Source organism: Brachyhypopomus gauderio, chromosome 15, assembly GCF_052324685.1.
Source record: "Brachyhypopomus gauderio isolate BG-103 chromosome 15, BGAUD_0.2, whole genome shotgun sequence".
Taxonomy (NCBI): Eukaryota; Metazoa; Chordata; class Actinopteri; order Gymnotiformes; family Hypopomidae; genus Brachyhypopomus; species Brachyhypopomus gauderio.
The window spans coordinates 1,314,959-1,327,876 of record NC_135225.1 but is presented as its reverse complement, the minus strand read 5'-3'; the positions used below and the strand labels follow the sequence as shown (position 1 = coordinate 1,327,876).

The 12,918-nt window shown below is 46.0% G+C and overlaps 1 protein-coding gene across 5 annotated transcripts in view; it reads right to left on the bottom strand.

Moving 5' to 3' along the window:
- LOC143477003 (centrosomal protein of 170 kDa-like) overlaps positions 1-12,918 on the bottom strand; it is a 25,290-nt gene extending 12,372 nt beyond the window's left edge. For 4 of the 5 annotated variants that reach the window (XM_076975442.1, XM_076975443.1, XM_076975444.1 and 1 more), the window contains exons 1-6: positions 12,807-12,918; positions 12,363-12,525; positions 10,087-10,224; positions 3,735-4,193; positions 1,505-2,043; positions 244-345 (exon numbers count right to left, since the gene is read on the bottom strand). In XM_076975442.1, coding sequence (XP_076831557.1) covers positions 244-345; positions 1,505-2,043; positions 3,735-4,193; positions 10,087-10,224; positions 12,363-12,369 — 1,245 coding nt within the window. In that variant the 5' untranslated portion in view covers positions 12,370-12,525; positions 12,807-12,918. Of the gene's footprint in view, positions 1-243; positions 346-1,504; positions 2,044-3,734; positions 4,194-5,336; positions 5,418-10,086; positions 10,225-12,362; positions 12,526-12,806 lie in introns of those variants that run through there. The other variant, XM_076975446.1, reaches the window with a different exon arrangement.

Sequence of the window (12,918 nt, the reverse complement as noted above, 5' to 3'; positions counted from 1 at the left end):
TTGAGAGACGAACACGTGGACCGTTCTCGAGCCACAAGTACACCGGCCCAGAGGTGATGGCCACGCCCCCCGCAGTCTTGTGAACTACTCCATTTACAGTCATTGTTCAACAACAATTTGCACCTATTACTTTTGAATAAATAAATTGGCGTCCCACTCATAATCCCCTTAATTGCTGTGGCAATAAAAGGTGATGGAGCAGGATGAAAACAGGCCCACAGGAAGCAGGAAAGTGCTCGGTACCTTCGCCGGGCTGCCACCGGGTTTCTTGCTGTCCTTAGTTTTTCTAATAGCTTGTTGTTGCCCCAGGCAACCAGGTTCCTGCGAGGTCTCCACTCCAAACACCTACACAGAGACACACATGAATGAGAACCACCACCTGAACCTCGCTAGCAAGCACAAGCTCATCCATCCATCATCCATCTACTTGTCTGTCCACCTGTTAATTCATATTTATCCAGCAGCCCAAGGTTTAAATCAATCAGTTTAATTTCTTCTTTTTGAGCACTTTGCAGATCCCTTAACAGCTTGTCTAATTAAATGTAAATAGCGCTACCAGAACGGCAGTAAAGTTCTGCACACAAATGCAGCATTACGAGACTTTAGAGCTCCCCGGGGAAACAACGGATGAAGAGCGAATCACAGGGTTGGGTGCGGAAGACCATTATGAACGCATTAGATGTATATTCACAGTGGGGTTACTTGCAGGCTGTTAGGAGAAGTTCTCCAGGCTAAACTCAGCCTGTTCTTCAGTGGGGAAGGATGATGGTATTCAAGACGCAACACACTGGCTGTTCCTGGCTGTATTGTAAGCAACCATTGGAGCCCGCTTGAAAGCTTTAGAGTGAGATATTGTTGTCTCAATACGCCAAGAGTCACAAGAACTACAAAATCAAAGCCGCCTTCATAAAGGCTGGACCACCATGGCCCCCGGTGTCCACTACAGCGTCTGTGAGGTAGTGGTCACACGATCATGTGTACATTCAATACGCGTCCTGCAGTATATTCCTTAAGACACATCAATACAGAAATATGAAAAAAAACCTATGGAAAAATGCATGACTAATTTATGACTGAATTTTTTTTTTTTTAAAGGTTATTAGGCCCAACTGAAATTGAACTGAAAATGTTATTGTGCTCAACCACTTTATGATACATGTTTGGATAATCTGTGCAAGCCGATCTGTGGGGCTGAATAACTAGGGCTCTGCCTTGTGAGTGAATAAAGAGACACCTAGAAAATACGAACCATCCAGTATCTGAAACAATGTTTTGAGAATGTCATTAATTTATTTACATTTACATTTACGGCATTTAGCAGACGCTCTTATCCAGAGCGACTTATAAAGTGCTTTGCATCTGATCACAGAATTCATCCTAGGTAATAGTACAGATAGGTGTTTAATGAGCAACTATGTAGAGATCATGTAGATCAAGTAGAGGTCACGTAGAGATCATGTTGGTGTGGATCATGTTGGTGTATCTCAAACGCTGGTGTCCATACCTTGTCAATCATGCGTCGTGCCTCCTCCTCTTCAGGGTTGTGGTTCTCAAGCTCGATGGTGTAGGTGCCTTTATCACTCTGATCATCGTCCTGCTTCTGGTGTTCTTCTGTGGGGCCGGGCTGTCCTACCCTGACGGAGCTGCGAGGTGCACCACCCTCCTCCGACCTCTGCTTCTGCAGTAACCTCGCCGCTGTGGGGGCCACCGTGGCTAGGGTGGAGGCCCCGCCCTTGGCCACGTCCGACGCCGCCGTCTTGGGCCGTGAGGGCGGGGCTGGGCAAAGCCCCTCCCCCGGCCCGCCTCCGGCCAGCGGCGCCGTCTGGGAGAAGGAGTAGGAGCGACGCTTACGCGGGTTCTCCTCGTCGAAGAACTCGATGGTGAAGGCGGTGCGTCCGCCGGCCGGGGAGCCCTGGCCCGGCCCGGCCCGCTGCATGCCCGCCGCTCGCAGCCGTTCCTCCAGGGCCGCGTGACGTCGGCTGCCGAAGCGCAGACCCAGCCCGTTCTCCGAGTCGCTCTGCGTGCCGTCCTCGTGCTTGCTGCCTGGGGGGCGGGAGGGGGACACGTCCGGGGGGTGAACGCAGGGAGGGCAGGGGAGGAGCACGCAGGAGGCCAGCAGACGCGCCGCCCGTGAGCTGTACCTGCGGCCCGCCACGACCAGACGACCCAGATGGGCCCCGCAGTGTGCAGGGAGAGCACAGAGCGTCTGGTCTTTCTCCTTGTAGGACTGCATGGCAGTCAGAGGGGTTTAGTTCAGACCTAGTGCCACGGCTACAGGGCAGCTGGTCTTCAGCTCTGGCAGCTCTGGTCAGAGACGACGTCCCAGCTGTGGGGGGAGGTGGGAGTCGCCCCACACTGGACACTGGACACGCAGAGGCCCCACAGACAAAAGGGCCCTTCTGAGGCAGACAGCACGCTCTTTGAATGAGGGGTTGCCTCATCCTGTGACTCATCTTCTCAATCTAGTGCCGTCTCTCCCAAACAAACAAACGTGAGCACGCCCACCAACACCCAGAAATGCTTCACGGAGCCTGACAGTAACGTGGTAATGCTTAGTGATGTCTGAAGGGAGCCTTAAGCATGCGATCATCATAAATGTTCAGGCATTTATTTATGAAATTACAAGAGGGCCCTCCTGCTGCAAAGTGAAGCACAAACATGGAGGTCCTAACACAAACATGGAGGTCCTAACACAAACATGGAGGTCCTAACACAAACATGGAGGTCCTAGCACAAACATGGAGGTCCTAACACAAACATGGAGGTCCTAGCACAGAAAAACATCTCAAACGTCCAGTGAAAAAGGAACAACTACATCATCTCTCTTACTTCCTTAGGCGTTTTCAAACTTCTCCTTGTCAAAAAAAAAAGCCAGTGTGAAAGTGGAGCCCTGCACAGGGTGGTCACGTGAGAGGGACATAGACAGTGCTGCTGATCACGTGAGAGGGGGCAATGAGTGTTAGGAGAAGAGGGTTTAAAGAACGCAAAGTCACTGTTAAATCCCACAGGAGACACAGAGACGATTCTGACAGTTCACAACTGCTCTGCTCATCTTGACAGCCAGCACGTCTCAGATGTCTGAGGTGTACATCTCACAACAACACCTAGACTTCTCACGTTCAAAGGTTCATTACACATCAGCACATCTTGAGTTTGCAAAAGATGATGATGTGATAAACATTAAACTGGAAGTCTTTGTTTTATTTTTTACCACATATTGACTGAAGACTCCAGCAGGAGAGCTAACAGCTACACCAATGCAGATTCAGACAACACTTTGCAAACCATCTTATTACTGTGCTGAATAAACCTAGCTAGCTCTTTTGAATTTTACAAAAGAGCCAGCCAGCTCAGAGAGAGAGAGAGAGAGAAAGAGAGAGAAAGAGAGAGAGAGAAAGAGAGAGAGAGAATGAATGCTACTAGAATACGTAGTACGAGTCCCAGCTCCTCTGTGCAGTTCAGAGCTCACTTTGGCTTAAAGGCTCATGAGAGCAACTCCAACTCCATACTGCAGACACCACGAGCAAAACCAGAGGACACGAGCAAACAAGCCGGAGAAAGACGTGACCTCCACGACCTCCACACAAACAAGGCTGCATCTTCAGCCTGGGAGGCAGCATGGGCTCAAAGCTACGATATCTAGCCAGCTGCCATGGCTAACTTAAGAGCAACAGTGCATGCGCTTCATATGTCATCATTAGTGGCCAAAACGTAAAAGACCTGTAGCTGCTCACCTTTCAGCCTCTTGAGGTGGACGGGGACGTCACTCTTAATGCTCTTGCTGTCCTCCTCCGTGGACTGCCGTCTGACCTGTGGCGGGTCGTTGTGGGCCAGCCAGTCGGCCACCTTGCTCTCCGAGGCCATGATGGCGGCCTGCAGGGTGCTGAGCTCTTTGCCCCCGGCCTGAGGCTTCTTGGGCCTTGGGCGGGACACGTGATCCTTGATGGTGACCTTTCCGGGCGCGGTGCTGTCGAACTCGATGGTGAAGGAGGTGTTGGCCTGTGCGGCAGCGCCCCCTGCTGGGGGTCTGGTGGCCGCCTGGCCCTCCGTGTCCTTAGTGGGGACCTCGTGGATGCTACTCTCTGCCATGTGGCCGTCTTTGCTGGGGATCTCGAAGTAGCTGGGCTCACAGCCTAGCGGGCCAAGGCCATTCTCCTTGGCCTTCTCCACCCGCCTGGCCTCCGACTTGCTGTCTGTGGGGCCCACATGGAGTCAGAAAATGAAGATTAGGCTCTTAGGGGTTAAAGGTTAAAGGCTCTGAAGGAATTAACACAGCTAGCTTTGAGCATCAGACCATTAATCTGGATAACTGTCTGGTGGAGACAACACATGGTTTAGTCCTCATAATTCCATTCATTACATTTGACATCAGTTAGTGGGGCACCTAATGACAGCCAGTTGGAACACTTCATTATTAATGTTTATGTAACTCAATTTGTTGGTAACAGATGCTCTAGAAATCAAGCCCCATTCATACGGCCATCGTTACTGGGCAAATGTGCTATGACACGTTTTACTGATTTTTTATCCAGACAGTAGAATCAGCTCTCTGCACTCCAGGAAAATATCACACAGCAATGCACACTGCACTTAAGCAAAGGTAACAGTTATCACACATTTGTCTGAGGTTTTCTTAGACAAATAAGTAAAATAATATAAGAATAATAAGTTCTAAGTTTTTGTCTAAAGATTTCACAATATAAGAGTAATTGAGCATATCTTCTAGTACATAGATAATGGTAGTGTGTCTTATTTGAAAAAATAACGCCTTCATTTTCCAGAGAATTGTGATCTCTTCAATGGAAAGAGAAAAAGAGAAGTGAGTAATACTGAAACTTTGGCAACTTAGGAAATTTAATTTAATTTAGATCTCCGATCTGTAGTGGTGGAGACCATTTAAACATCTCATCAACCTACTAATTACTGTTACAAGTATCTCAAATACATTATTACATTTTTTCAACTTGTTATTAGAAGCAGTTCTTTAAAGCGTCCTAACTTCATAGCAATTTAAAGTCTCATTTAAATAAATCTTCCATTTCCTCTTCTTTCAAGCATGTAGCCACCTTGTTTTAAAACAAATCAGAAAAACGACCCAGTCATCCTGTCCTTACGCTAACATCATCATGTTACACAAACAACTTGATTAGCGTGGTTTTCAAACTTGAGTTTGCACAGTTCCAACGACACGAAACAAAACGTCGAGATGTCCAGGCCAACGGTAAGTAGCAGACCTGTCAGTGTGAACACGAGAACAATCCCTCCTGGACATGTTCAAAATCAAAACCTACCTACATTCCAGCTCATCCGTAAAGACCCAGAGTGAGAATACTCACAAGTAAGGCATGAGGGGTTTCTTTTGGAAGAGGCAAAGCGGTCAGGTGTCATAGACGTGAATGTGAAAACCCTCGGGTGACTAAATCCCCGGAGTGAGGTGGGCGTGGCCTGTTACAACACAGTCTATTCAGAGTTCCTGTTCCCTCCGCCCCTCTTTCCCTCCTAGATACTCCACTACCTTCCACTGAGGAACGGCCTTCACCAGAGGCTATAAATAACAGTGGGAGAGGCGCTTTGAAGAGGGGAACTGTTGCATGACAGTCTCTCTCTCTCTCTCTCTCTCTCTCTCTCTCTCTCTCTCTCTCTCTCTCTCTCTCTCTCTCTCTCTACTCTGATTTAGTGTGTCTGTGGAGAATAGTGCTGATTCATATAAAGCTGCTCAGTCACACGCTCATCTTCTCTGGCGGTGAGCAAAAATAGGACAATGCCAGTCAAACGATGGCAGTCCATCATAGTCCCTGACAGGTACGTTTACCTGATATTACCTCAGTAACACAGAGGGGCCACCGGCTGAGTCCATATTTATTGTATTTAATGCTTTCCCCGACAAACAGGCTACTGTCCAGAATGCATTTAAATGAGAGGCACTCAAAAGCTTAGATGCTCTCACATGTCTGGACCCTGAATGAGATCATGGTGAATCTTAAGAGAAACATACATTTATAAAATGATACACTTAGAAATATGCTTGTTTTTCACTAGGGAGAGGAAGTGGGTGATGACTATTCTCCTCTCTTACTCACAGACACTTAGAACATCCAGATCACAGTTAACCCACAGAATACTGTCATCCCATTTAATACAACAACCCACAGAACAAAAACAACCTACAGAACACTGTGAATGCAGTCAACCCATAGGACACACTCAACACACATGAAAAACACACTCAACTATGCAGCATCACAAACATGAATCAACGCCTCCACATGCTTCGAAGGCCATGTTACGCTCTTTGTTTCAGACCACAGGAAGAAAAGCAAAAGCTTGACAATAATAGGTTCATCCAGAATCCTAGGACACAAACACAAGTAGCGTACCACACCATAGCCCACTGCTGGACACAGACACCACACCATAGCCCACTGCTGGACACAAACACCACACCATAGCCCACTGCTGGACACAAACACCACACCATAGCCCACTTTTGGACACAAACACCACACCATAGCCCACTTTTGGACACAAACACCACACCATAGCCCACTTTTGGACACAAACACCACACCATAGCCTAGGCCTGGGCGATATGTCGAGATTTTGAGAAATATCGATATATTTTCATACGAGATATAAGATGAGACAATATCGTTATATCGATATAGTCTATGTCGCGTTAGTTACACGTGTTATGGGTTGCGTACGAAACCGCTTACTTCCATACTGAATAGTCAGTGTTGTGCCAGTTCACAGCTTTTCTGAACTAGTTCAAGTTCAGTTCATACATGCTCAAAGTCAACAGTTCACGTTCAAAGTTCACAATTTTAATTATGAAATAGTTCAAAGTTCAGTTCATTTTACTTTTTTCGTGAGATATTCAAATGCTTTTTTTCACGATTTGGCTGTTGCGCAATCAAGGGGCGGACACAAATGCGAAGTAGATAGTACAATCTCATTCGATTTTATTTCACATCTTACATTTGCAGACGACACGCGAGTGGACCGCGAATGACGTGGCATGATGAATAGAGAACTAACGCTTAATATACTAAAAGGCAGCGGAAATGACAAGGGCACAAAACTAGACCAAACAAGAGTACAACTAATTGTTACATACACCGACATGAACAAACACACGGGAAGCAAGTAACGGCCATACATGAACATGAAGACTAACAGAACATACATGTATTGCCAGGCACGATACCACGTTAGAGAACACAGAGACCAAACATGAACTGAAAACCTAAAACACTACGAACCTGAAAATGGAACAGAGACTTTAACCACACACAAACACGAAGCTAATCAAAACCACGAATCACAGATAAGGCGTGAATACGGCCGTGCACATCCAACTAGGAAATAAAGAAACGACAGTGATCCCCGAAGGTATAGTCTGGACATAGGCTATATATACACACCAACTAGGAGATAAAGAAACGACAATGATCCCCGAAGGTATAGTCTTTACATAGGCAATACAAACACACACACACATTTGTAAAATAAGACGAGCTAACACGGAACAACTGAAACAGAGGGGCATGACAAGAACAAGGAAAACATAAAAACGACGAGACTAGAAGGGGCGGAGCCAGACGTGACAACTACAAGCTAGAAATCACTATACGTACTATACGTGCTATGCCTACCCCGCTCTGCTGCAATTCATCACGGGTAACGTCGTGCGGAAGCCAGTATGTTATTAACTAGCCAGTATGTTAACTATTCTCAGCCGGACACTACGTTGCCCACAATGCATTGCGCACACAACGTCAAAACCATTTGTCTGGTGATACATGATTTAAGTGGCACCAGCGAGGGATGAACTTTCTCTCATTGCATTTCAAAAGAGAAAACAGATGTCACTCAGTTTTCAATGGAAAACAAATTCCAACGTTCATTTACAGCAGTGGTTCTCAAACTTTTTCAATAATTCCCCACCTCAGAAGATGGGGAAATTCTATGCCCCACCACCAAAATGGCGCGCCCCACACTTTGAGAAACGTTGATTTACAGTGATGTCTACCGTTCATGACACAACGTGAACTAATTCACGTTCAAGTTATTAAAAAATGTGTTGCGTTCAGTTCAACGAACACAATGAGCGTGTTCAATGAACGCATGAATGATGCACAACACTATGAATAGTGAATTTACTTGAGTTTCTTTTTTAACAACTTCCGCCCTGCCCCGCCTCTCTTCCTCGCTCAAATCATTTGGGACGTAGATTTGACTTATTACTGCCTCTTTGTTATTACCTTTTGGGAAGAAAAAATATCGAGATATATATCGTATATCGCCATTCATCTTAAAAATATCGAGATATTATTTTTGCTCCATATCGCCCAGCCTTACCATAGCCCACTTTTGGACACAAACACCACACCATAGCCCACTGCTGGACACAAACACCACACCATAGCCCACTGCTGGACACAAACACCACACCATAGCCCACTGCTGGACACAAACACCACACCATAGCCCACTGCTGGACACAAACACCACACCATAGCCCACTGCTGGACACAAACACCACACCATAGCCCACTGCTGGACACAAACACCACACCATAGCCCACTGCTGGACACAGACACCACACCATAGCCCACTTTTGGACACAAACACCACACCATAGCCCACTGCTGGACACAAACACCACACCATAGCCCACTGCTGGACACAAACACCACACCATAGCCCACTTTTGGACACAAACACCACACCATAGCCCACTTTTGGACACAAACACCACACCATAGCCCACTGCTGGACACAAACACCACACCATAGCCCACTGCTGGACACAAACACCACACCATAGCCCACTGCTGGACACAAACACCACACCATAGCCCACTGCTGGACACAGCTCCCTGTGTCCACATTATAACACATCACAATTCTCACTGCCACGGTTCATACATACATGCACAACAGAATTTAATTGTTTAAATAAATATTCTGTGTTAGTTTTGTTTCTCCCTCTCTCTCCCTCTCTCTCTTCACTCTCTTTCCCCCCTCCCTCTCTCTCTCTCTCTCTCTCTCTCTCTCTCTATTGAAGTCAGGGTGTCTTTTGTCCAGTGACTGTAGCTCACACACTGTGGAAGATCCAGTCATGGCATGAGGCCCAGTAATATTCAATCTTACTCCTGCATGGGACCAGGTAACATGATGACAGGGTCCTGGACCCAAACACAGCCCAGCCTGCCTGGTTTATGTGGTAACCCTGGCTGGAACCATGCTGGGAGCCTGACAGGTCTAAAACTGCTTTATTTTTGACAAATAAGCCCTGTGGAGGGTTTGAAGTTGTACAATGATGTTGTAGAATTGTACTTAAACTGTACCTTTTCTATCATTAAAAGTCATGTGGTGTATGGGCAAAGTGCTCAAAAAGCATAATTAATTGTGCCACGCCTAGCTCCACCCCTCCTGTCAATCTTGTCCTGGTTTTCATGTTTAGCCCCTCCCCTTCTGTCTGTCTATAAGTTCCTTGTTTTCCATGTGCTTTTGTTATCATTCTGGTTGCCACACCCTTATCGTTTGTAGCCCCACCCTTTATTTATTATGTTCAGCTGTTCCTAGTGTGGTTTATCATTTGGTCAGTGTATATATATCCCTACTGTTCAGGTCTTGTTTAGTGTTCAGGTCTTGTTCACGGATCATTTGGTTTACTACAGTCTGTTTGCATGTGATACTCTTAACCTGTGTGTGTTGCGTCAACCTGTAAGTTGTCTTTCTCTACAGTTTAGTTATTCAGTTTATTCTGCCTTCTGTTTGTTCTGTTTGTCTAATAAGACTCTCCCTGTTGGCTATACTATGTTGGAATGTTTAAATGACTTCCTATGGTTTTGGCCTAAATAAATGTTGCTTTACGCCTCTAAATCGCTCAGCACCTTTGGTATTACAAACTATCATAAAAGATTAACATTTATAATATATCTGACGCCAGATTAGGTTACCGTGCAAAATCGACTGTCATTCTGAAAATAATAAATCAAGCAATAATGACCTGTCAATGTATTAGATCTGCTGGAGTATGAAAATTGTTGAGAATTGAGAGAAAATGGAAGCCTCACCTGTCCCAGAAGTCTCCTGTTTTTTCCCAGGTACTTTATTCTCCTGTTTAAATGAGTTCTCATCATCAGCGTCTCCGTCGCCCCACCAAGATGGCTGTCCATACAACGGTGTCCCTCTGTGCAGTGCAGCAAGGTCCCCTACAAGACCAAACACAGGCCATTACCAACCTAGTTAGTATATCTGGGCTGTATGTGACTTTCAACTATCATTTGGTCTTAAACACATCCCAAACATCTTTAGTCATTTTTCTCTCTCCTGATCTATGATTGATTATCTACCTAAATCAAATGCTGCACTTTGACAAAAGAAGGTCAAACATTAAACTGCAAATTGGGGGTTGGTGAGATCGGATTTCACCAAAGTTTTTACCATTTTGACCACTGTCACCAGACCAAGTTTTTGAGTTTCATTTGTGAAATGAACTTCCATCACATTCAGAAATAGGGCCGCACTAGACTCGTCACTGGGGATTCAACAACACTTTAAGCACTTGGGATTCTTCCAGAATGGCTGATCTAACACAAGCAGAGCTTAGACACAGTTGGACAAGAGGGTTCAGCTTTAGCCTGTGATACAATACAGGCCACTATAAATGATTAAACACTGCACGTTTAATACTGCACATTTACATTCCTCTTCTAGGCACTGGAGCCTTTTTAAAGGCTGTATTTAGTGCATTTATTTTGACCGTGGATGTCACTGGAGAGAGAAGGTCGGCAGTATTCAAGCTCAAGGCTGACAGTTACCAGGCTAAAATAACCAGGTGGCACTGGCACCATGATGCTTAGAGAACCAGAGCCATGGGGGTGGGGGGGTCTGTCACTGCCGTGCTATTACCCACCCAGCACCCCACCACAGCCCTGGGCCACACTCATAATTACTTAGGTTTAAATATATAGTCAATGAAACTAACTTAGCAGGCCTTGGTGGGAAGCATGTTGGCTACAGAAGCCTGATGTAATGTGGGCTGCAGCTACACGCTTGGGTTCCTGCTGTTGGACATCAGAACATTACAGTACAGCCTCATATGAACACAGCCAACATCCCGTTTCTAATTAATACTGGGTAGCCTGAGTGATTGTGCAGAGATCATTCATCTGGAGTGACATCAACAGCATCAGCCTTTAAAAGGGTTCAAATGTCATCGTCGGACATTCCACTGGTGGCACTGTCATGTAAAGGTCATTGTGCATGCAAAGTAGCCAAACAGAAGAACACGTTTCTTCATGGCTTAAGATTTCATTCTGGTCCATGAGTGATTTCTTATGTTTTTAGTGCAATGCTCGACACTGAAACATCCAGTATTGCATTTACACTTACAGCTGGACTCAAAGTAGCAGTAGCTGTCAGTGTGACGATTGGTGTTGATTCAAGCTTGTGTGTGCTCACTCAGTGCTGGAGTGTTTGCAGTGAAGCCCTCATGTCTGTTGTGCAGTGCAGCAGTGCGGTGATTAATGGAGCTTTAATGATGCCTGACATGTTTCCAGAACCCTCACCCCCACACTGGTGGTCTATTCCAGAACCCTCACCCCCACTCTGGTGGTCTATTCCAGAGCCCACACCCCCACTCTGGTGGTCTATTCCAGAACCCTCACCCCCACTCTGATGGTCTGTTCCAGAACCCTCACCCCCACTCTGGTGGTCTATTCCAGAACCCTCACCCCCACTCTGGTGGTCTATTCCAGAACCCTCACCCCCACTCTGATGGTCTATTCCAGAGCCCACATCCCCACTCTGATGGTCTATTCCAGAGCCCACACCCCCACTCTGGTGGTCTATTCCAGAACCCTACACCCCCACTCTGATGGTCTATTCCAGCACCCCCACCCCCACTCTGATGGTCTATTCCAGAGCCCACACGTCCAATCTTAACACACATATATTAATATGTACTTAATATAAATTACTACTTTGCCCACTGTTCATCTACTTAAAAATATTCTACTGCATGTGTGGTCCATTTTATAATATCTGTTTCATTACAAAAATGATCCCAGCTTTAATAGTTGAACATATCGCCCATCCCTGGTTGAAACTGTCAACATGTAAGAGAAGAAAAATTGGTAGAAGAAAGAGTAAGAGATTGGTCGAAGAAAAGCTACTGAGGACATACAGATGTAGAAACTCTGTAAGAGATGTTATAATGTGGTTCATAAAGTATAGAATTATCTCTGACGGCACAGCCCACTTGGTCCAGAATGAAGTCTTCACATCCAGAAAAGCCCTGAAGATTTAGGAGTACATTGATACAATAAAGCACTCAGCCGGCTTTCACCTGGCATTTTGTCGTCAGCCTTGCTGGGTTCTGAGGGCCTGGCTGTGGGCTCCTGGACCGGTTCTGTAGCCTTGACCCCGCTGGCTTGGGTAGGAGACCTGGGTGTTTTAGGCTCTGTGCATGGCTTCTGTCCCAGCTGGAGCTGGCTGGTGAACTTCTCATGCTGACAGAGAGACAGGAAGAACGCGTTCAGAGGCAGGAGACGCCGCCAGCCGTCATTAGTCATGGAAGTGCAAACATTAGGGCTGTTTGCCCAAAATGCAGAGAACGCTAGTAGTTTGACCCCAACATGAAAGACTTTGGGTTATAGACACAATTAGAGGACCAAACAATCGGGGTTATTTAAAAATGAGATATTTACTACTGAACAGAGTTCATGAATATTGTACCTGCCGGGAAAGATTTGCTGAATTGTATATTTGCAGGTAAATTATGGCACGTTACCTTAAGAGCTTCCTCAGGAACATGCAGCTCACCCCGGACCACAGTGAACAGGTTGGTATGTGAGACAGGTTAAGGATAAAGAACAACTGATATATAATGATGTTGATATTGT